Source organism: Bombus impatiens, unplaced genomic scaffold (genome assembly GCF_000188095.3).
Source record: "Bombus impatiens unplaced genomic scaffold, BIMP_2.2 scf_0036, whole genome shotgun sequence".
NCBI classification, from domain to species: Eukaryota; Metazoa; Arthropoda; class Insecta; order Hymenoptera; family Apidae; genus Bombus; species Bombus impatiens.
Window position 1 is genome coordinate 940024 of NT_176455.1, and position 26375 is coordinate 966398.

At 38.8% G+C, this 26375-nt stretch overlaps 1 protein-coding gene across 2 annotated transcripts in view; it reads left to right on the forward strand.

Annotated features, from left to right (window-relative positions):
* Positions 1 to 640: 640 nt before the first annotated feature.
* Positions 641 to 26375, forward strand: part of LOC100740448 (extracellular serine/threonine protein CG31145) — a 93617-nt gene continuing 67882 nt past the window's right edge. For both annotated transcript variants that reach the window (XM_012389336.3, XM_033322310.1), the window contains exon 1: positions 641 to 2946. In XM_012389336.3, coding sequence (XP_012244759.1) covers positions 2483 to 2946 — 464 coding nt within the window. In that variant the 5' untranslated portion in view covers positions 641 to 2482. The remainder of the gene's footprint in view (positions 2947 to 26375) is intronic.

A 26375-nucleotide genomic window follows, 5' to 3' on the forward strand; every position in this document is an offset into this window, starting at 1 on the left:
TATTCTTTATTCCGAAGCAGGTTAAAAGCAATTATTATTCCATTCAGATTTCGTTTAATGTACTAACAACTCCTGACAATATTCTTAGAAAATTCTTAGAAATCTAACGAGACAAAAGTTTACCATTAGGAAAATAAGTACATCAGATTAGGCAAAATTTACTTTGAGTCGGTATATAATATCTGAATAAAGGCCAACGTTTTATACGAACAAATTCAATACACACTGCTGAAAACTACTATAAATACTATAAAAATACTATAAATACTACTATACTACTATAAATAATTTCTTCGTACCAATCAAACGAATAAAAACGACGCGATAAATCGACACCTCAATTACGACAATAATTTAGTTTAAAACAGTAATTTAAAAAAATCGTACGAACGCAAGAAGCGTGCGTAAGATTGAAACTAATCCAGAAAACGATGCTGCGATTGTTTTGACCGATGCATCACCCTCTGAGATTCGCATCTGGTCAGCGACCTAACATCCCCGCCTTGTTTATTTTCCAGAACGCGGCGCAGTGGAGTCCAAAGGCTGACAGTATCCAGGCCGACGTCTGAAACATTCCAGAACCCGTGAAAGACTCAACAAACATCTCGAGTCTCAGCCAACCAGTGTATTAGTGACTTAGATAAGAAGACTCTCGCCAAAACGTCGACGTTCGCGGAACCTCGGTCAAATCTCGCGATTCGCGCTCGAAATTCCAAGCTTCCGGTGCGTCTCGCGACCGAGGGAAACTCTGGACGAGAGGAGATGTCCCGAAAGTGGTTCCACAGAGGAGACGACACGTTCAAGCCGCCAGACATTCGAAGATAGCGGGTCAAGGTCGCGAGGAGCTCGAACCTCCAGCGTCGTCGAAGTCGATTCCTCTTCGATCAGGGATGAGGATTCGCGGTTCAGGGCACGACGAAACGTCGGTAGGATCAAGCAGAGCTTGAGCGACCGCGTGCAATCGTCGCGCAACTTCGACAGGCCTAAGTTCAAGTTCACTTTCAGAGAAAAGTCGAGGAAATCCGAAGAAAATCCTGATACCTTCAGGGTAAAAAGGAAATCCAGCGAAGAGAAAGAACGTCTAGACGCTCCTTGCTCCAAGGACGTTGAGGAGGAGGCACAAGCACGCTCCAAGCTACACAAGAGCGATTCTTTCCTCAGAAGATTGGTAAGAAGCTCGAAGGATAATATTACCGAAGGGTGCGAGAGATTGGTCAGGAATATTCAAAAGAGTCCTCTTCTACGAAAAAAGTTTCAGTCTACGGACGAAGAGAGACCAGTGGCACCAGTCCGTAGAAAGAAGTCCAAACAGAGACTTCTGGAGCCCGATTTTACCAATAAACAGTCTTCCACGGGTATCGATCCTGAGCAACCTAATAATATTCACGTTTCTGTCGTGTGCCCAAGCGCTGAGCTCATAGAGGATGACTTTCTGCTGGTTCACAAGGAGCCTCAGACTGAAAGAACCAATCACTCGTTGAACGAATCAACAACTAAAATCTCCTCGACATACTTTGTCGAGAACGAAGATTCGTCTAAAAGCGTCTCGGTAGAAGACGTGGAGGATCTGATTCGAACGGAGAACAACCTCCGACTTTTGGAGCAACGTGTTCTCATTAGAAGACGTCTAGAAAAATCCACGAAGCTTCTGGAGGCGTTGCAATCAGGCCAACGAAGATCCTGGAGCGAAGAGAGCCTCGTCCACGCTATAGAGCAGGTTCACCGTAAGTTCCACGTGGGATTCCCCATCTCCAAAGTCTCCATAGACACCGTGACGGTAGACTGCTCGCCTATCGCTCATAGAAGATTCGTCAGACCCATTTGCAATCGCGGAAAGTCGAGTAGCGGGCAGTCAAGGTCGCTGGAGTGGCGGGACAAGGTAGAGTGGACGTCGTGGAAAGCGAAACGATCGCCACCGCCGGACGACTGGCAGGTTCAGAGGTCGCCGAGGCTCTCGTCGAGGCGTGATAGCACGCACGGGTCAGGCGATAACCACGTTCCGGCAAGGAAGTCACGAATACAAGGCGACGAAGTGCACGCGCGGCTCACGTCGCTCGTAAAATGCAAACTTGCGAATTTCGCGGGCAGCGGTGGGGACGAGGAGGAGCTGCGAGACGGCGAGCCTGCGGAAGAACAAAGTAAACAGCGGCTAGTCGCGAACAGGCTGGACGAGAACGCGACTCGTCACCCTTCGACGCCTGTCTGCGAGCCAACGCACGGCTCACGTGTCATTTCCGACCTCAGGATAGAGTCTACCTCGGTGAACGATGCTCTGGGTGACTCAGGCATCGTGACAATTCGCGTGAACCTCGGTGACTTAGAATCTGACGCAAGAGATGACAACCAAGGGGCCCTGAAGTCTGCTTCGGTGATCATAGCTGATCGTGGTAAAAATAACGAGAGCAAAGATCAGGGAAGATCGGCGAAGAAGAAGAAAGCCATCGGATCTGGCTGCAAAGTTCCAGATTGGAACGACTGGAAGATGAAATTCACAATCAGGATGATTCGCATCCGGGACAAACTGATGCTAGGCCTGAGTGCCTTCGCGATATTGTTCACTATTCTATTGGTGATGGATCTGCAGATGGATCTTGGATATAGTGGACATCATTTAGTACCCAGCCATGGGCGTGTTCGGGTCGGAGACGACCCGAATACCGGTACGATTTATAACTTTCGCAGGAGATATTTGCAACGAACGAATGCAAGTAAAGAGCAGACCAGTGGTGATATGTCCGGTACGACGCAGAATAGTGGAAAGGATGGTGAGAACGTAGGTAGGGAGTCGAGGACCGAGAAGACAGAGGTGCATGATAATTTCCGGGATTTGGTGGACCTCGTAGAGAAAGGTTATGGTGTTAGTGTTTACGAAGGAGTAGCTAGGATCAGTGGAGAAGATCATACGTACAATCCTACGATTGGGGAGATGAAGAAAATCAGTCCAAAGTGAGTCTTTCTTTTCTCATTGAAATATTATATTTTTTAATCCCGTCGTCCTTGGGTCTGTATGACCTGAAATGGATGCTAATGTTTCAGTAGATATTATCGACATATAAATAGTTTTGAAATATTTGATTTTAGCATTCAATGCCATTTTACTATTTTTTGTGTACTCCATTTGTGCTCCATTCGGATAAAATAATAAAAGAAAATAATAAAAGATATCCAGAGGGATACGGAAGTAACATTGTAGCGAAGAGAACATCAAGGTTAATTAATAATAGCTATAATAGTCCATTTCTTGTGAAGCACTATTTTATTACTCGAATACGTAATTAGCGTTTAGTATCTGAAAACAAATGACTTATTGACAAACTAGGTCACTGTAATTTTAACGCGACCGAAACAAACCGAAGGTTTATCAATTCGTGTCAATCACGAGCAAACAAATTATCGAAGGGAACGTCGAACATAAAAAGTAGATCGACGTATTCTTAATGAACGTAATTCCAAACAATCGCATGGAAAGCAGATCATCAAAAGAAAAAGAGGGTATCAAACATAATATGACGAAACGTTATCGAACGTTGAATTGCAGATACATTTTTAGTTGACAGGCGTTTTCCCAGACGACTTTGAGAGTTTTGTTATTTCCACCAGCGATGAAATCCTTATCGACGTTGATAATAACAGAGGTGAGACGACTGGTGAAAATTTTCCATCCTGTAAAAGTGTATACGACGTCCGTAAGATAAAGCGGAATTTCCAACGCGACACCTAATTAACCGAAATACCGTCGAAAGTAGCAAGTTTAAATCTCGCACCTGCTCGGTCCTCGTTGAAATCTCCTAAACCGATTTTCCACGGAACTTCAAACAGAAACTCGATGGTCTTCTTTTTCTCTTTTTTTCTCTCTTTCATTCTTTTTCTACTTTTTTTAGTTTCCTCGTTGGAAAAGTTTCCTCCCTATCGAATAGAAAGCACCGGGGAGAAAAGCAATTAGTGGAATCGCTTAAAATAACCAAAATCGTCGTTCCAACATCGAACCAGGTTTCCAATGGAAAGATGGCCGAAAATAGGGATGAGGAAGATAGGGGAAGAAAACGAAAATTGACTTTCCAGTGTCTGTGTCGTATCTTCATATTTTCTCATAGATATTATATCAAAATAGAACGTTTTATTCTTCATTTTATTCCGCGTCATGTTCGATGTTTATTTGCAATTCTAAGCAATGTATAACACATTTCAATGGTAAAAGAATAAATAGACATTATTCCATCTTTTTCCCATGAACCCTCGAAACGTAGAAATTGTTCATACGAGAGATTTTTTTGAACAGATTGTTTGTTAGTTTGCATCGTATGAGTCTGGTTTGCGGATGTGTTCGTCGGTAGGTTGGTAGTGTTGGCTTCGATCTGTATGTCGGTGAAATCAAGAACGTTATTACTGTCGTAATAGACTGATAAGAGGCGCGACTGGTGATATCTGGATCATGTTGTTCCCTCCTCGACCTCCAGTCTCGTTCTCGTTATCCGGCGAAATAATACGTAGAACCGAATTGATGAACGAGGATCGAGGTTACGCAACTTCGGACCTATGTTTTAACTGAGGAAAGTAGATTACGGAATTGTTTCTGAAAATTCGTACTTTTGTAAAGAGGATTGAAAAGGTAGAGACAGAGCAGAGAGATTTGTTTTACCTATTGCATCTCATAGCAAATGGTACACGTAATTTGATTATTTTATGTGTTTGGGATTATTTTCTCGCGTTTAAATTTCTCAAAAATCTGTAAAAATAGCAGTCCACTAACTGAATTTTATCGTTCACGATTTAGAGGAATCTAATTTTTCTTCTTGTCGCTTTAATTAATTTTGATTACATCGACGATTAAATTAGTTGCTCTTTTATTTTTCATATCCTTCCTGCTTAATATTACAAAATGGAAAATACTCCTTCGTTTATTAGTTGTAGACTTGTTGCTAATTTTTATCATAAACTTTAACAAAATAGAATTCTAACGAAACCTTCGAGACATTATAACTTATTACATAAAGCGCACAGTATAATTTAATTTGTTCCACATTCGCACGATCGATAAATGTTAATTTCATTTTTTAATTACGATGTCCATTTATCTTAAATAAAAAATACATAATACAACGGGGGGGGGGCGGAAATAAAATTTCTTCTATTTATACACTTCGTAAATTAATTACTTTAATCGTGCCAGTCTCATTGTCGACCTTGAGACTCTCACGTTGCACGAAACGAAGCACAAATCGATGTTTCTCATATTTTACGGCTTCGATCGAAGCGAAATATCGTAGTCAACCTTGGTGAATGAAGATTGCTTAATCTAAGCCTAAATCGTTCCTGTTGACTTCTTCGAACGCTAATCCATTCTGCTTAAGCGATTTTATTGTCTGACAAGCAAATATCAGTCACGTTGGTATATCGCGTTAGAATGCACTTGGTATATGCTTGTGCATTGTGCTTCTACACATATACAGAACGTGCTCTCTCGTGCAAGCAGGTTGTCCAACGGCAAACGTAATTATACCGGTGATAGAAGGAATCCGCGTGATTCACGATTCTGTGTATGGACGGGTGTGTTCTATTAAATATTTTCATCGCTCAAATCCATTCGACGAGGATCGACGTACACGTGCATATACACGTGGTGGCACTTGACTTGCAAATTCGCTTTTCTATTTTTTTTTTTTTCTTATCGAAACGACAGTTTCGTAATTCATTTGAACTCTTTGATGCATAAAATTTTCCAGAACGGTACAAAGTAGAACACAGTTTATTAGTAGATGAATAGTACGTCTGTTCGATCGTATCGGTGTTTTATTACTTAACTACTCGTTAGGTATATGATCGTACGTTCGAACGTATTATCGTCGATATGCAAAATTTGCACACCGTTGTATGTATCGTAGCATTTATATGCTAATATTAATCAAGTTAATTAAGTTAAATTTCATATCGTAAGAGCACTTTCACATGATTAAAACATTGCTATCGTAAAAATGAAACGTAGAACGTAATAAATAGATTGAAAAATAGGAACGTCTGCAAATATCGTATTTTTCTTAGGCAATGTGTATCACTAAACGGCAATATTATACATTTAACGGTTAGGATATCCAAAATGTTAATTTTTCCTGAAAATTACAATTGCTTATGCATTATGCTATTTAATATTTTTACCACTCATTGTACGCTGTATAAACATAATAAAATCCCAGTTCGATACCCTCTCTTACCGGGTCGACAATTTGCTAATTAATTTTAAATATCAATTTCCTGCGGTGTTAATTAAATCCAAATTAATTTACATGGTTATGTTTTAGTCTGTTAGTGACTGGCCAATCCTATCGATTGAAACACGAGCGTTTACCCGCACGTGGATTTTCTCTTCTTTCTTTCTACCCCCTCGATGTTTCTTTTCTCATCGAGACCTAACTCGTCCCAGCGAGAAGGGCGACTAATTGCCACGAACAATGCACGCGTAGCCAATCGACGTTTCTTTCCCGTTAATTTAGCAAGTATCGATTATTCCCTTTCTTTTTTTTTTTTTTTCGTTCACTTCTCTCTCTGACTTTGGAACTATTTCAGAGCTTTTTTATCGACAGTCATGGATTCAACGAGTTCAATGCACAGCTCCAAAACTCTAAACTTCGAAAGCATAGTTTCTATTATTAACGATTGGCGAAAAGAAATTTTCTTCTTGGATTGAAAATCAGAATTCGATCCTCGAAATTCGACTGCAAATATTCTTAATTACGTAGTAAATTCGTTCGCGTTTCCTAAAAAGAGCACACAAGGCATTTACTATTCTTACATAAAATCTATCTAATCGAGGAATATCTTATTTATCCCATTTCTTTGTAGCTGCAGGCGTACGTATCTTTACATTTTCTTTTCTTCTTAGCAATTCTTATAACAATCTACCAAATGTATATCAATGAAATATAACTTCTATTAATACGATCTATCTATAATTATTATTAACGAAAAACCAATGAATACCGATGTAATACTATTTTTGAAAAAGATTCCCACAACAAAGAACCGCCCCAGTGAAATCTCTTTAATAGCGATCGTACGAAATTTTCTCCTTTTTTTCTCATTTCGAGGCAAAAAGAAAGAAAACTCGTATCAAGTATTCACCGATCCGGAGTAATAAAAAAAGAAAGAAAAAAAAAGCTGAGAACAAAGCAGGAATAGAGTGCGTCAGACTGCATTTTTCATTGCATTTGCTGGTCTAGGATCGATCTGAGAAAAAACTTGTACGGGGAATACGTAGTCTCCGCCGCGTATTATCACAGTTCTGGACGAGGAAAACAAGGAACAGAGAACGTTTCCCTGGTTGCACGCTGTAAGCTTCCTTGCCTCGATAGACAGCTCTAGTGACCCTAGGGTGTCTAGGGAATAAAGCATTGTTTCGCGGGCGCAGAAGCGTCGACAATGTCTGCTGTTCGGAGGTTACTTCGCTTCTGAATAGGTTACGTGTGTGCATTACTGTGCATATACACGAACCGGATCGTTTACACGGGAACCAACGGCGATACACTAAGCGACAGATACACTTCGTGCTGCTTGAATACTTATTCAAGACCCCGGGTTGAACGTTCGACGTGCAATCGTTCTCTCGAAGCTTCGTCCTGGCGTCGGATGTGTGCCTCGAATAAGAGAGTTGTGGTCTTCCTACGGTGCTTACCTCGAAGACGAAGCTGCTTCTCAAGTTTCCCTCTTTCGTGACAGGTGTTTCGCTTAGGCGCGTACCTAGAATACCCGATGATTTTCCAACATCCTCTGCTCTTAGTGTAATTCCAAATACACAGAGATACAAGGCTTGGTTAATATTTCAAGGTTTCGACGAGTGTTTGCTAATTTCTGGGCCAGAGGATTACATCGAGTTACGTCCGACAGAGTGAAATCACGCATCACATGATTGTTCTTTTTTCGCACACGCTGTGCGATTTTCCACCATGATTTCTACGAGATAATTCGTGGTAATTTTAGGGCCAGAGAATACCGAATAATATTCTAACCTGCTCCCCTCTTAATGTGGTGTCAGAGGAGATACGGGTGGTTGGTTAATATTCCAACAGTTTCCACGAATGTTTGCTAATCTTAGGGCTAATTTTAGTTGAGTTACGCGGCGAGGGAGAACTCGTGTAGTAGGGTTGTTCTTTCTTATTTTTCTTTTGCATACGCTGTTCGAAAATGATCTCGACGACTATGCGGCAATTTTAGGGGTAGAGAATTCCGGATGAGATCCTAACATCTTCTCCCCTTGACGTAGTTTCACAGGAGGTACAGGGGGTTTGTTAATATTTGAAGGTTTCGACCAGTTTGCGCTAATTTCGGGGGCAGAGGGTTACATTGAGATACGTCGTGAGGGTGAAAATCGTGTAACAGGATTGCTCTATTTTTGCATATGCTGTTCGAGGATGATTCCGATGAGTACGTAGCAGTTTCAGGGGCAGAGGGTGAATCGCGTTGCGAGGGTGAAATCGTGTAATAGAAGTGATCTTTTTCTGCACACGTCGTATATGTTCGAGGACGAACTGGCTTTATCGCGAATGGAGTACGTGGAATTTTTTATCAAACGAACGAATAATTGTTGAAATTCTCTAATCGAATGTTCTTTAATCTTTTTAATCGATTCTTACTAAAACGTTGCAGTTACGATTGTGCTGCGTGATGAATGCGGCGAAATGCTTTTTATCGAGAGAACATTCTTTCTCAACTCTCCGTTTGGTTGATTCAAAGGTACACCTAAAAATCTATGAATTATTTTGCGATTTATTACAGAGATTATACATTATTTTATACATCACCTGTATCATAGGTTTCACTCGTTAACCGGTTTTAAAAATCAGTGTTCTGTAGATTCCATCGAGTGTAATGGAAGAATCTACTAACGCGTTAAAATTACCAGCGAATCACCATAACTGAACGAAAGAAAAAAAGGAGAAAAAAGGAATAAGATTCATGGATGCATTACCAACTACGTTCAGAAACGGAATACTCTATAATTCCCCTTATGAATCATTATCGCCTAAACCAAGGAACTCTGCAAGTGAATTATCACCCTGCGAGTGAAACAAAGAAATAAAAAGATCCATTAGCAATAAATCACTCCCTATCCCTTCGAAAATCGAATATTCTCGCATTTTACCCCTCCAGTTGTTGATTCTACAGTTTCGATAATCCAGCTTTAACTATATGTTCAGAAAATCAACGTAAATTCTGCCTGAAAACCCGCGAATAATTAAGAGCCAACTCGTAGACTTTGCAGAATATTTTTTAATCCCCTTAACAAAAATTATTCCCAAGCGTTTGCCAGATTCATTGCCTCCGCCGAAGAACCCATTGAAGTTATCGGCGGCTGATAAGAGAGAGAGAGAGAGAGAGAGAGAGAGAGAGAGAGAGGACTGACGGTGCGCACGGAGGTTACTTCCTGTCACCTGAATTCAGGCCTGGCGGACTCGACCGAGTTACGGACGATGAATTATTTCCGAGCAAACATCCGGCTCACCTTGGCTCGGCCACCTTTGTCATCTTCGGCCTGTAGACTCGCAGAGACCCTTTGTTGCGTCGTACGCTCCTGAAGTCACCGATGTTTGGACCCGGCTCGAAAGTTCCCGTCGATGAATCGATACGACACACGCGTTAACTCGGCCCCAATAATGCGCTATTATGCATGTTTGCCCGCGCGTGTACACACAGACGATCGGGCGAGTGTATGCGCGCGCTGCACGCTATTATACACATGTAAATGCACCGGTAATAATGTGTACATTCGCGATGCCGTAGTTTGGTAGGCGTTCGCGTGTACGAATGCTTGCTCGTGTGGCGGACGCAATGGATATACAGGGTGCTCGTTGTAACGGTGGCCGATATTTTTCTGGGTTTTCCGCTAATTGGACGATAAAGCGATTGGAACGGAAGTCGAGGTTCGTGCAGACGCACATGCAACGATTTTAGCGGAGTGACGAGCCATCTGGTAACTTACTGTGCGCGGAGTGGCGCGGACGTTAGAACTTGCTGCACCACTCAGTATCAGTTAATCAAATCTGTAACTAAACTGTACTAGTTGATTTTACGGTAACTGTAGGTACATTTCCTGCGCGCTGAACTATTTCGTAGTAAGTGGCTACTCGTTGCTCGGCTAGATCAATGGGTTCGTCTAAACGAGCTTCCAGTCTGTGCTCGGTTAACGTCTTGAAAGGTCAGCCTGAAATATAATTACTTTTCCAGTTAACGTATGAAACAGAACCATTGGAACTTTCGAAATTAACGCGTAAAACAAACTGATACTACGTAGTATCTGGTTGTATTTTCTAAGTGAATGCATGCAGTGATCGTATTTGTCGCAGAGTCGACCTCTTGCTCGAACGATGTTCGCATGGTTATAATAAATGTGCTGTTTTGACCTGTCAATTTAGTACAAGCGACAAATCCGTCTATTATCAGTCGGATGGAGAATGTTTTTATAAAGTACAACGTGGTTTCTAGAGAGCCTTAACGCGATTATAGCAATCTTTTTGCCGACTAAAATCGTCTAACAGACAAGTGTAAAGAGATGATAGGTTCATTTGCAAAAAATTCAAGGTTACCTTGAAAAATCATGAGAAAAGGAAGAGACGGCAAAAAATTTGCTACAATCACGTTGAAGCTCTCTGAGAAGCGTGCTATCCTCATACGAACATTTTCCATCGGACTGCTAATAACAGAGTCATCTCTACCGATCACGATTCGTGGTTCACCCTGTACATTGCTATTGTCCGACCAGCGTAGAACGAATGCACGCGACTCACATACGCTTTAGGCTCATTTCTTTGAAAAGTTATCGCAGAAAATTACATAGGACTTTGAAGTTTCTGATAAACGAGAAATCTTCTGGCATTTTCATTATCGCGATTTGTTTCCACCTGGGAACTGACAATTAGTCGCTTTCTCACGTTCGAAACAGTTTTTCCTAAGATTAGTAGAAATGCCTGAATAATTATGGCGACCATTATGGCGAGCAGCATATATACCGCGGTGTATCATAAATTTGAACGAAAGGGGAATTGCCGCGATCGATGAAGCTAATCGACCACCTCGTCGCAAGATCGTGAACAATTTCTCTTTGGTATGGAGCGTTTGCTATTCCCGTGGTGATTCCCTACGCATTGGTGCACGACAGGTGTTTATGTGGCTCCAGCTGAGGTACGCGAATAGCGTGCAATTACCGTGTGATATCTTCGTTACAGACAGTTCCGACCTCTTGTGAATAGAATCTTTAACGGTAGAACAGCGTGAAATTAACAGAAGCTTATACGACCAACCATACAACGCGATTGAAGTACACATAAAGCTTCTATTTAAATTAACAGTGAATTATACAACCAAGAAAAATACGTAATCTAAAAAGCAAGCCTTCCTTCGTATCTTTTACCAAAGGTCGTTCGAATTTTTAAAAATGCATCGTCGTAAGGGTGTATCAAATTTTAATTAAAAATTATGAATTACCTATTTTTTCTTTTTTCTAACTATATTCTTAGTTTCTAAGAAACTTTAAATCACATCGTATTTCTATTAACTCGAAATTATACTCTCCGCGTAGTTTTATCGAACGGATCTATCAAATTTAACGTCAGCTTATGATTTTTGAAAAAAATGTTAAAAGATTACATCATTGAGAAATTATGTAATCATCGAAACAGAGATCAAATCGATACCAATGAATTTCCGGATGAACTAGAAATACCGGTTGTTCGAACGAACTGGATCTCGAATCGGTCGAGGAAAATGGTGTCTAGTGAACAAAACCTCGTACGTTATTTACACCCAGTGACAGCAACACGCGGAAATGTAGAGCTTTCGAAAGTAACTTTCTGTCCTATATCGTTCGTTTCCCAGAAGAATCGCGGACAGTAAAGACGCAGATAGATGTGAAAGTAAGAAAGCGAGAGGAAATGGAGTAAAGAAATTTTGTGATAGACGCTGGAAATGTATCATAGGCGTTCAAATCGATGAAAATATTGAACATAGTGTGGAGAAACCTGCTTAGTCGCGTAAATAATACAAATGATATATGGAACACGATGAAACTCTATGTATCTTTGTAATAACTGTACTCTTTATATTTCCTTAACGCATTGAGAACTTTTTGCAAATATTCGTTTAAAATGTCTTCCTAGATAGAAAAAATTCATATATATTTGAAGCTCTTGGTATATTTTAAAGGAGACTTCATTAACTATCGTAATTTTATTCGCAGATTATAGGATTATCAAATCCATCAAAATATCAAGTTTCAGATGTTTCGGTTTTCTAATTTATAAAATATTCAAGTGTGTTATTTTAGGTTCCCTTTAGAATCTTTTGCTAAGAATCTACACGATATTTTTCATTGGAATTTGACATATTTATTCCTCCATGTCAGTAACGCTGACAAACTCTTTTTGAGCTGAAATCATCAAAATCGACATGGTTCTTAACCAGTTAGCTACGTCATACGTAAAAAGTAGTTACAATTTGCAGCAAATTGCAGTTATAAGATTAGAAAATAAAACAGTCATTTTATTACAACTAGATTCTATATTACAACAACCACACGTACTGTATGGTGACGAGTATACTCGTCATCGCTTGCTTATTGCGACACATTTTAGGTACAGACTTTTCAGAGAGGTAGCAACAGCTAGCTGGTTAAAAGTCTCATGGCGACTATGATTCTGGTCATTCTACTTCATCGAATTAAAAAGAAGGAAAATATTTAATTAAAAAGGTAGTCCACCGAATTCTAGTCTTCGTATCTCTTTACACCAAGTCCCACGACAGTGTCGATGAAATTCCAAAATGTTCCGTATAACGTGCATATGTCCAAGCGTTCGTGTACTTTCGCGAGCCATGTGTATCTATCTTAAATCCAACAATCTTGTCGATACCAGAGACAACAGAGTGGAAAATTGTTCGCGAAAAATCAATCTGCCGAAAAACGAACGAGTTGGAGCGGTGGTTGGCCTAATATCTCAGTCAGTTACAGAGTACACCGACGAAAACCAGCTGGTTGGGAAAGCCGGGTCTCCCGCGAGTCCCCAAACGACAAGTGTTCCAATCTCTCGAACGTTTGTTTCGATTCTCGACGGGGCAAACCACTAGAAATCAGGATTCCGTGAGTCGCAGAGAGCTATGTTCGATTAATTTTCGTCAACTCGGCCTTTCGACCTCGAGTCGCCAGGATTGCCTTTTAAATCGTCGGATCTGGCCAACGTGAAAAATATCCTGCAATGTTGGCTGCCGTGGAGAATGTACAGGTTGCATGCGTGATGCAAAGAAAAACGAGCAAAAGGAGAAAAACACGAGGCCACGAGTCTGGATGCTCACGGATGCTCTCTGCAACCTTTACGATATATTTTCCCCCCTCTTTCTTCCACGTCTTTTTACGAGAAGTATCCAAATGCTCGTTTCCTTTTTAATAGGATGCGATTTAATTGCAGAATATTCTGATAAAATCGACGTGTTACTATTGCCTTCTCATAACTGAAGTAAGTCTATGCAGTACAATTGGAGACATTTTTTTAGCAGAGAGAAAGGACTTGTCTGACTTAAGACTATTTTCCAAATTTGATTTCTTTCGATTATCGTACGATCTCAAATGTAAGATCTCAGAAAGCTTTTTATTTTTTCGAACTAGTATCGTGAAAATTCCTGAGCAGCAAAATAGTATTTGTAGAGAAGCCTGTATGTATGTCCCATCCCTTAGTTGTTGAGAAAACTGAATTTGCAAGCATTGTAAGTACCAATCCTGTTTGTCTCTAAATAACTTGTATGAATTCAATATATTTGTTCAAAATATCCTTTTCATTTTCTTTTATTTTCTTTTTATTTTATGAACATATGTATATAGTGGGAGTGATGGATAAACGTAATATATATTATAGAATAGATATTACCAATATGGTAAAAAAATGTAAGTACAGAAGTTATTAAAATTCGTGGCGTATCATTTTCAAACTTTCTTCCGTCAGCCATTGTATTTCAAAGAAATGGAACGTATAGCGCTTGAAATTAAAATTTCAAAATTTTAGTCCCTGTCTCAATTACCTTGCGGTTTCATCCTTTCAGATTTCGCTACAATTACCGGGCACAAATGTGTTAGATCGTAATTCCAAACAGAGTACAAGATAATTTTCTCCTGAAGATTCGAAACTTTGCCAAAACTCTTACTCCGTCACGTTGTTAATATTCAGATAAATCTACATGAGAAAGTAGAACACCAAAAGGTAGAGGGGCAAGCGATTCTCTTAGTGGAAAACAGCATCAAATCTCGTTGAATTTGGAAAGGTAGAAGGGTTTCAAGCCGTAGATGGAGGCTTTGTTGTTTGAAGGCGTTTTCGCTCGTTGTCGTTAGGTCGCTTCCTTTCTCGTCGAATAATTGCCATTGCTAACGAACAGAACGCCGCTTTGTCACGGTAAAATCGCGACACTCGAAACTAGAACGGATCCATTTCGACGGTACGCGTCTTCCACTTCCGAACGGATGTTACTTGTTCCGTGATTTTCACGCGGTGGTTGTCACCACTCTGTTTCACCGATAACTTTCCAGGAATAAAGGGATCCGAAGTGACTATCGATTGCTTTGACACGATATTGAACCTTTGACGTTCGGTATTTCATATACAACGTTGTATTCTAACGAGTTATTAAGAAACTGATAGAAGATATATAAATAATAGATAGAATGTGGACAGGTTTACGTAAATTACATTTTTATGAGCGCTATTGAAGAGATGAACCCTACGTGGAGATTTGTTTCGCGTACAGACTGTCTCAGAAATCACGGTACGAGCGGCCGCATAGCGATTCTATATGTAAAAATAAGTCGAAAAAGAAGAATAACATTTTTTCGTTTAAGGTATCGTTTTCGAGAAAAATAAGTTTGAAGATCCGTCGGGTGCGCGCGCTCTGATTGTGAGTTTCGAGATAGCCGACTTCTTTTTTGTGTGTGTCTGTGAACGTGTCTGTATTTGGAATGGTTTCACGAAGAAGGATATTACTCTATTTTTCTTTAGAACTTTAGTACTTTAGTTATATTGTTTAGAAACCTCGGATACCTCGAAACTTACATTTAGTGCACAGCCGACTGATTTCCAAATTTAGTTTTCTCAGAAACCAAGCATTAATCGAAAAAATGTTATTCTTCTTTTTCAATTTATTTTTGCATATAGAATCATCATCCAACCGTTTGTGCTATGCTTTCGAAGACACCCTGTAGGTATCTGTAAGTGGGTCGCTTCTTAACCATGAACTTTTATATTTATGGCAAAGTTAATAAAATCAAATGAATTTCAGTCAGGCCAATTTTAGTACTTGCAAATATATGACACAACTTTTCCCAACTGTTCAATAAAGATTTGCTTTTGAAAGAGTCAAGCAAGGTTTTCTGCTTCGACGTTAAACCTCGAAAATCTCTTTTCAGGGTTATCATATTGTTCAGCGTTGGGAGTCTTGGGTCTCTTCGGCTCTTGAGTAGCTCAATTAGTGTCGCGCGGGAAATTTGAAGGAAAAAGAGGAATTTCTTAAGTAAGGAGGGGATCGAATTCCTTTCGGATAAGAAATTCAAGAAATTGGCTGAAATTCAGAGAAATTCTCTCGCTAATCGATAAACGAGACTTCTCGTTAATTTTTTGCGATCAAGTTGAGATTATATTTGGCTTAAACGTAGATTCGAGTTAAGTATCAAATAAAAAAGCGATTATAATTTATGTTCGACTTTACAGTGCATTATTAATGCTATTCATTCGAAAGTTTCAACTATTACATAGTATGCAACTATACGGTTAACTGGTGCAGAAGCGTCGAATCAAAATGCCCCAGCTTCACTCTACATACGCATATACGAGACCTAAAAGCTTCATCTCTCTGAAATCTCGTAAAGCGTAAATAAAAAACAAAAAGCTCTGCACAATTCGACGCATTCCAACGCACGTGCGTGTCTCTGTCAAAACAAAATTTATCTGGCGCGTCCGAGCCACAGCACGCTCCACTTGCACTTGCACTTGTACAAAGTAACAGCGAGTCTGTCTCTCAACTGGCTAATCGAGAGTCTGGAAAGCGAAGTTAACAACTGGGGGTCGACGGAAGTTTCGAATCGAACTGGCTGTATCCCGACGCGGTGAACGGGGTGGAATCGTCGACTCGGCTGGAGAATTCGTCGAGACGTCGTAAACAAGAGGCAGCCAGCGTGCAGTGGAAATTATAAATGAGCCGAGGTAAACAAGCGGCGCGAGGCGAGAAAATGGCTTTTCCTCGGGAGAAATGCACCTCTGTTTTCCAGGGCGGAACAGCAACGTCTCTCAGCCTAGCTTTATCCTTGTCTCTCCTTCTCCTGCACGCTACTAAAAACTATATATATATATATATATATATATATATTTCCTCTTTCTTGCACTTTCGGTTTCTCCGTTACATCCGACCTGCGACTCGTTCCACGGTGGAAAAAGCCACCAGTGCGGTCGAACCGATCCTCCAGGTCCATCGATTATTCGACGAGGCTCGTCCTTCGTGCGGAAAGCTGGATTTCTCTCTGCTTTCCATTCACCGTTACGTTCCTCTTTCTTATTTCTATCCTTCTTCCTCTTCTTCTGATTCCTTACCTCTTTCTTTTTGCTTTTTACTTGGTCGTCGTCTTCTTTCCGGTTTCTTCGTCCGTCTTGCTCTTCTGCTTCTCGTGGCTTCTTCTGGCTCGGGAGAGGAAAAGCTGTTTGAAAGCTTTGCAGATCTCTCTTCTAGAGAGACGCTCTTGAATCGAATCGCTCGAGGGCAAGAGAGATGGAAGGACACATCTCGGTTTGTAGTACCGACTGACGAAGAGAGAATCCTAATTAGGATCGGGTCGAACGGCGACATTTAATTAACGGAAAATCAATTTGCTTCCGGCGAAAAAGTAGCGGCAATCAATTTGCATTGTAATTAATCTGACAGGATCGATCGGTCTTGACCGCGTTTTCCTTTCTCTCATTTCCTTTTTTTTCCTTTCTCCCTTTCTCCCTTTTATTCGCGCGATCATTTGCGCAACCGGGACCAGTGTTTTTACAATCGATTCCACTCACGAAAAACTTTTGTTCGGCTATCCCATCTCGACGATCAACGCTCTTTTCACGAGCCATCCAGCGTCTGGTTTCCCACCTTTGGGACCTTGATCCTCTCCCCAGCTCCCTTCCAAATAAAATCGAATTTGTTTCGTGATTAAAGGTGGCGAGTGTTGTTCAAAGAACTGTTATTTCTGTTCTTGCTACGAGGAGATTCTTTTCGCTAGTAAAACTGGAAGTTGTATCTGGGGAAAAAATAGGTTATCACAGTGATGTAAAATACTTCGATTTCTTCATAAGATCGTAAGATCGCTAGATGGAAAAAGGAATAAATTTTCGAGGAAAATATCGAAGACATTCTTAAAATTCCTCCCCGTAATTAAAATATACATCGAATAGAATTCGAGAATACAACTATTGTGTCATAAAATCAAAAAAAGTAATTACAAACGAAATGTTGACGCAATTGTATTATTATGTATCTTATTTACGACTGCGTCAAGCATCTTTTACGACCATTAGCGATAAACAAAATAATACAAAATAGCGTAAAATGCAACAAGTCAAGTTGCAAACTCAAATAGTACTATCCATACATTTTGAACGTGTATCGTATACGCTACGACACAGTAGAATTAACTTAAACATAAATTAATAGGGCACAGTGTACGTACAGAACTAAGCCAGTAGCTCACAGTATCACAACTGATGATGCAAATTAACATCTTTGATTCAGCACGTTTCAATCTCGTTTCCAAAGACCAAGTTTAATTTTCTATTGAAAAATGTTACCGCCATTAAGATGATTTATGGACAGAGTGCAGTTACAGTGATCGTACTGGTTTGGCTCGTTCTTAATTACGAGATAAGAATGTGGTTGACGCAGCATTGTTTCTGAAACAATTTTATTCGACCACATCGCGAAGGCTACCGCATTATCGATGGCTAGTCCGCCACGTGGAACAACTATTGACGATACTTGGACTGGAACAAAAGCTCCGAGGAATCCACTTTACCTTCCTCTTAGATGGCCGAGCTGTCAGTTTCCCTTTGTTTTGGCATGAACGAAAGCTGTCGTCTATGTTGAGAACGCGGTCTTATCGGTGAGGAATAAGTTTGCCCACGTACTGCCGCGCGTTATGAAACGACCCAATAACCGTGACACCATTTTCTTTCCTTCTCCCCTCGGCTCCCTGTGAATTCGATTGTTTTCTGACACGGCGGCATCCATTTTGGCATTCGACAAATTTATGGCAGCGAATTCCTCGCTCGAGGGAGAAAGTAAAATTCGCAGATGCTTTGAAATATTTCTACGTCCCTTTCGTTGTCTTTTCTTTTTCTTTTTTTCTAGACGAGTATCCAAATTTGAAATTAACATGGGAGAAAATTGTGCACGCGCGCGCTTGTAGATACGAGACGGAACAACTATGAAATGGCTGCTCGTGGTTCTCGTTGTTTATGTGGGAGGAATAAAGCGTATTTGCACGGGAAATAGGAATGTTATGGCTGGATTGAGAATCGTTTATAGTCGAGCGGGGCTGTTTGGGAATACAGTTTGCTGAATAATTTGTTACCTTTCTCTCGAGCGTCTTTATTCTTCCGTCTGACGTAAGTCCAAGCTTTTTATTTATTCTTTGTTATTTGACAATTTCATGCTTGCGTTGCTTTTCCGTTCTCTGCGGCTGGTTTCTACTATAACTAATTTAAGTAACTAATTTTAGGATACTTCAATCAGTAGTATCGTACGACAACCACATGAGCTTGCGATGGAATATTTTTCGGTGATTATCCCGTCACGATATATTTTAATTTCGCCTTAAATTCATTTCAAATTAACTTAAATGTGATAACTATCGATATAGCGATTAATTAACTGTCTAAACACTTTGTAATTTCTGTGGAACGTCTTGTAATTTTGTATACGTATTTTCAGATTGGTTTCAAGTTGCACCAATCTTAATTACAGTATATAATACTCGTTTTAGTATAATATATAATCTATAATAATATAGCATAGTCTAATTACGACCTAACGTCAGGATAGTAGTAATGAAATTCGAAAATGTTTAATAGAAGACACATAACATATTCATAAAAGATTTCTACAAATGTTGGAATATTTTAAATATATAATAATTTATATAATATATAATATAATAATATTTGTATAATAATAATATATTTTAATATTATAAATTATTTCCTTCTTTTGAGATCTCTTCTAGTTAGCAGTGTAACGGAAGTTAATAATCTCAGATTTATTCCTCTATGCTCTTCGTTTTAAAAGAGAATCGAAAGCTTTCTGGGAAAAGGATTATAGGCTGGTGGTCTCGTTTTTCTTTCAATTTCCTAAATATATCTTTATTTCCAATAAAATTTCTATACACATGTTCAGATTGGTTTCAAACTTCGCCGATGTAATCCTGATAATTAGGTCTCGTTACAGTACCAACGACATTTCGAAGTGTTTTACATAACACGCATAATATAATAAACGAAGAAAAGTAAGTTCATCGAATTTCGTAACTAGAAAGAATATTCTACTTCGATAGAATCTTGGTTTTTTCGTGCAAGTTAAAAACAGTGGCGCAATCGCTTGTTAATGCAATACTTGCAGACAAATATAGTAACCGCGTATCAGAGATAAACTTTTCCGGTTCTCCAGAAAGACCTATCGTCAGCTAAAAGGCAATATCGCGTTTCTGCGGCTACGAGCTCGTTGGATGCTGCGAAAACATTTCGCGTTCAAAACTTGATGCATCAGTTACTCTCTTTCTCTCTTTCTATCTTTTTTTTCTACCTGCCTTTTACCGTCCAACTTCACGCACATACGCTCGCATTCGAATATATTTTTTCGTATATTTTTTCTTTCCTCTCTATCGTTCACAAAGAAATGTTTCGTCCGTTCAACGACGCGTAAATGCCGGTCAAAGGTTCCTTTGTTCCGAAATTCGCATGCATATTATCGTAAAATGAAGTTTCACGGGTGCGAACAGTTGCGCGAATAATTTCCTCGAATGAATAAATTTAAATAAATTCGAAACGCGTTCCATGGATCTTCCTGAATATGAGAACTTGGAAAAGTTCCTTCGTCTTAACGTCTAGGTGCAAGGTAAACCTGCACTTTTTAACATGTATCCAGTTCGAACAATTCGTGACGAAAGTTAAGAAAGATTCAAGTAGAATTAGACCGTTCGTCATCTATAATTTCAGCAGTTCTTCTCGTGAAAAATTTCTCATCTTTCTCCTGTTTTTTTCTTTTTTGCGAATGTATTTCTTCAAATAGATTTTCACTGTTCTCTAGGGTAATTAATATTCAAATAGCTTTTGCATGCTTCTTAGGATGATTAAAATTCGAATAGTTTTTATATATAATAATACGATGAAAATCATGCTTAGGGTGATCAAAATTCGAATAGTTTTTATATATAATAATACGATGAAAATTTAATTCCTTGTCAATATTATAGAAGTTAGGACATGAATATAAATATTCTAAAATATATTAAAATATTCGAAAATATTCTAGATATATTCAGCGCATAGAGACAGAAAGTGTACGTTTCAGCTACGATTCTTTCTCAGATATATGAGAGATATATTGTTTCATCGATGAATTTCCATGTTTCTCCTTAATTCTTTTTAATGTCCGTTTAACGACAGCAGCTTGTTTACGCGCGTGCATTCGAACGTTTCTTTACTTGATAAATGTTCGTAATGAAGATGGAACCAGCTCTTCCAAGAACCCAATAGTATCGTCGTTTAAAATTGTATTTAATACTCTCTCGAGAAATTATACGCCGCGATTATTTTTTACATATATAGACGAAGATAAGACGGATTAAGAATAGGTAAGAACATGCTTAAAATACGAATACTGGAAATTCGAATACAAAATTCGACTGGATAAGCATGAAAATTAAACGCAGTCGGGACAAAAATATCTACGGACTGATTGACGCTTGCAGTCCGATAAAGCTATTTGACTTTTTCTTTAATTCTGCGATCATTAATAACGCAGCGGTTGTCGAGTATATTTTTAGAAAACCCTTTCAAATACGAGCATATAATTTTTCGTAATAATTAGGTCACTGTGGACATTCGTGCGCCCATAGAAAATTCAAAATATAGAGAATAGTGATTTTTTATACAATTACTTTGTCACCGATTAACATCTCTATATGATAGACGTTAAAGTGAGAAATACACGATTCATATTAAATTCGGATAATTTTCATAGCAAGATCGAATAATTTATAGGAAAGCATCCAGTAATTTGTAACACAGAATCGGTAAACGTAATTAAAAATATAATTAGAAATATAATAAACCAACCGATCTAGTCAATTTATATTTTCTAGAGACAGTATTTTAAAGAATATCGAGTGTCTTTAAAAGTTCAAGATTTTTCCACGGTACTCTTTGCGTTACTCTTCAAACCAGTCGAAAGCCAAATTTTTTCCATCTCCGGTTCAACAGTATCTGTTTTCATATCGAGCGGAACGAGGTTGACAACGAACACAAGAAAAATGTGCTAATGGCTGGTCTGTCGAACAATCGATTGCGTAAGACTATAGAGGAGCAAGTCTCGCCGATCAAACAGATATAATAGACCAGACAGGCAGGATGTCGCGTGGCGGATGTTGCCTTCGTTACATAAATTTCCGATTTGTCATCGTTTCTCTGGTCTCACCGGCAGAAACCTGTTCCGCGGTGTTGGAAAAATGCGCGCGCTTCTTAGTTGTTTATTTGGTTAATTTTTAACCACTGCCTGTAAATGGAATCTAGCCAAGATACGACTCCGAGTGCGGTAGTTTTTGCGAATTTCATTGGATGCTTGGTGTTTTCACGTGAGATCCAGTTGCTGGAATATTTCTTTTCTTATTATTCGTTCAAATAATAGAAGCTCGCGTTCAGATAAGTGGATTCAATCGCCAGGAATTTACTCAACCATGCGCTAACTAGGTAAAATTTCGTCTCGATAAATGGAGGTCCGCCGTGCTTCGACTGTCTAACGTCCAATTTTCGTAGGAAAAAAGAAGAAAAGACTAAAAAAATATTGCTAGCAAATTTCTATGATTTCTTACTGCGCGGATATCGAAGGACACGTTTTACGTGTGTGTTATGTGCATTATATAAACCATTTGAAACTCTCATTATCAATATAATAAAACAGATCAGATTTTTAGCCAATATAAATATGGCAAATATATATTCAGTAAAAAATTAGTATCCCATCATTGAACATATAACAAGCGATAAACCACTATAGCTTCGTTATATATCGCGTTACTGATATTACAAATTATTAACTGTTTAAATCCTCTGATAATCTCTGCGAAATATATATATATATATATATTTGCAATATTCGACTTGTATCTTTTAATATATTTTCAAATTCGTTTCAGATTTAACCAGTACGATCATGGTAGTTTTATGGGGCCTCGTCACACCGCTAATTAAATTTCAAATGCGTCGTACAAAACAACACACGCACATAAAATATCCATAGAAGGTTTGAACAAACGTTCCGTGTGTTATTATATCTACGAAGAATTCCGATACTTGATACCGTCTTGGCTTTATTTTCTATAAAGCTTAAACATCGTGTACGATAAAGCTTTATCAAACATCCAAACGAATAACATTTCTCGGCAGTGTTTCGTTCACGAAACTCGAGGCCCATTGGGTAGAAGTATTTTAATTACGCGGACAGCTCGCAAGATTACATTTCCATCGGATGCATAGCATTTCACGGTAGGCGCGGATTTGTTTTCCATGATCAAATTAAGCCGCGTCTTCCGGCTGGTCGTCGTAAATATACCGCCCTTCTAATTACACTGTGTTGCCGAGATACGTTTAATGAGAGACGTGCTCCACCGACCATACACACGATGCATCGTTTTGATAAACGTTCGAGTACCGCTTTTTTCTTCCCATTTCCCACGCACCTCTTCGTTAATATCGTTTCTTTACAATGTAACATCGCCAGTTGTTGATTGCGAATTAATCTTGAGTCTGAACATCACGAATATTATATAGCACGAGATATCTCGCAATAAGCTTGAATCGGATTTTGGGACATTTAAAGTCTGCTAAAAATTTCATTGTATTTTTTACTTTCGAAATTTCATTGGACTTTTTCGCAAAAAACTTTAAACTTTAAAATTTGAATTATAATCGAAGTCCCGGAAACTTCGAACCTTCTAAAAACCAGCAAATTGGTTTTACATATATTTGTCCAATTTAGGAGGCTGTACAATTACGTCGGCTTCAGAAAATCGAAATTCTTTCTTGTGTTTGTTTCAAGCCTGATATGCGTAGAATATCGTGGCGAAAGGGTATTTTATAATTCTAAAAAATAATGCTGAATGCCAGTGTCTTCTATTTCTTTAATCTTTTATTTCCGGGAAAGATCTACTTAAAACTTTGGCGCCTTTTTCTCGAAATTATAGTTTTCGACCTTGCACCCGCTAGATCTCCGAAACTCCTCATCCGATTAACTTGAAACTTTCACGCATTATTCTGCATAGCGTTATCTACAATGCAACGTGCAATTTTTGTAATGTCGTAATCCGTTGAATTTTTATAAATCTTTAAAGTTGAACTTTTCCACCGAAGAAATAAACTATCGTCCTTAATAAGCCGCCATTTTCTTATTTTTCAAAATTATTGAAAAATCATACGCTGTATCAAAGATAATCTATTTTTGTATAAGTTTGCACACAGACTTTTTACTTTGTACAATCCAGTCACATGTACCGCTGGCTACGAGCAAAAACAAGGTTCCGCTGGATATGGAGTCAGAAAATGTCGTAGCATTTGGTCATTTTGTAATTTTATCTGATAAAAAAAATATGGACACAGAGCTTAGATGTTGTTTAAAGTTCGCCATAAAATTCTTGATCCTTTACAAAATATTTGTAGTCGAAAAAAAATGCTAAATTTACGCTATTTTTTTCTTTTTTTTTAAGACTAGGGTTGCACATCCTCTTAGAATATTTCCGGGGAAACATCAAACGCTAAATTTCAATCAAATTCTTAGGAATTTGAACCTCCTGAAAATCATCAAATTTTTATTGAATCCTTTGTCAATTATATTTCTTCTCCGATCTAAAATATCATCCCAACGACTTTCGCCTATTCGAAACTACGATAAAAACTCGAATCTCTAACAATGTCGCATCCGTCAAAAATTATCTACAAATCGTCGATCGTTTTCATTAGATTTTACGCAAATTCTTGGAGGAGATTTGATTATTTCAGTTGTGTGACCCAGTTGGTTGCATAGGGATGGACGGGTAATAAGCTGGCGGTATTTGAACGGAAACAGCATGGTCAGGGACAAGGGGAAGCAGTAAACCGTGAGCGGTCGAACAGATTCGATGGTGTCCTCGTTACAGGCGACGTTAAGTTGCACGTGCTGGGCATATTCGTCGTTGCAATGGCACACACAAGGCGCGCTTTGCGGAACTGCGAACGTGTGTACATGCAGCCAGTGCACACAACCGGTGACATTTGTACTGATTAGTTATTCGTACGCGTCTGCCAACACATCCGCAATTAGACGGGCTTCTGAAATTGCCTGGGTTTTCCATTGCACGATTCTCTGCGTGCTACACGCTTCGAAAGGCATTTTCAATGATATTTGGTCACCAGTGATACATTCATGGGGATTAGCCTGCTATCAGAACAGCCATCATAGCATGTTCATCTTTGTAGAAAGGTTTATTCATCTTGCATAGTGATGAGAAATGCGGTCGATGATTAAGTGATTTGTTTCAAGCCAATATCGCATTGTATATAGCGTACGAAAGTTTGTGAAAGATGAGAGATGTATACTCTTGTATATTGTCGTGTTAATGATATCAGCTGATTTATTGTCGTTTTATATCGATTATAATGGACTGCGGGTGTATATGCGTTTATGATCGACGATATTTGAATATTTGAATATTTGGTTTAAATTTCTCAAACATATATTAACATATTTGATTACGTGTATTCTGTGCGCTTTTGAGTCTTCAAACTACGATGCTGTTAACAATATCCAGCGAACGAAGGATATTTCTGCCGAGATTCTATCTTCTTAATTGTATTCATAATTCATACACGTATAAATTTGCATAAACATCCATATAGTCTAGATATTGAGTATCAATATTTCATGAGCATTTGACATATACACTACATTAAACTTAAAAATCGGAATAAATGTATTTCGTAATTTTTGAGACGAATCTGACGTAAGTAGACTGCGAACGTTTATGCAAATTTATCGAAGGTTTAAATATGAAAAAATACGTAATAACGCGAAAGTACGTAATAGTACACGATATCTCGAGTAAATCATTCGTGCCACAACATTTAAGGAATGAGATACATTTCTATTTAAATTCCATTTCCAAATTCCAATAATATACTTGACAAGCTTAGAGTTTACGTTCAAAATTGGCAACTACTGTCTTGCGATTTATAGGCGCACAGCTGGATATCAGTTCGTACGAACGAATCTAGATTTAAGTAACCATTGAATTTTGTTTTTACGAAGTTTAACTTGTCCCGAAACTGTCGCCACGTAGTCTAGACTTTGTTTAGCTACGTCTGCAAGACGCATCCTTTTTGAGAAAGTTCGTATTGGTAAAGTTCGTCTTGAACGATGCTTGACGTTACATCATGCTGTCTAGGGGTTGAAGACTATCTTGGGGTAGAATGTATCTTGTAGATAAAGCTGACGGTATTTTCTGGCAAGATTTACTTTGACACAGGTTTCAGGCTTATCTTTTTCGTTATAAATTTACCAATCCTATTCGATTGATCAGAATGCATAATTTTATAGTAGTAATAACATAGAAACCGAGTTCTTTCTCATTGAAGTTTCGCAATTTTTAAGTTTTTAATACGCTTGTTTCGTTTATTAGAAATCTACGAACCGCTTCAGTCAGTTAAAATATACGGAGTGTCCCGTGGCTCGTGTACGATCGACCGGGAGGTGATTGTACGTGTAAAAATGGCTTGGAAAGGAAGAATAAAATTTTCTCGTTCGAGGCCTTGTTTTCAAGAAAATCGAGTTTGAACACTTGCCAAGTACACTTAAACTTGGTCAAATACAGGCTAGCTATGCGTTTAGGTATCGGCAGGAGGTTATTATACAAGGAAATAAGTCACAAACACGAAATAAAATTTTTCCTTATAAGCGCTCATTTTCAAGAAAATAAAGTTTGAACACGTTCAGTTCAGAACTACCAATTCACGGACATGATATATTTTTAAATTTACTTTTCTCGAAAACAAAGCATCTTGTGAAGAGATTTTATTCTACATTTTTTATTT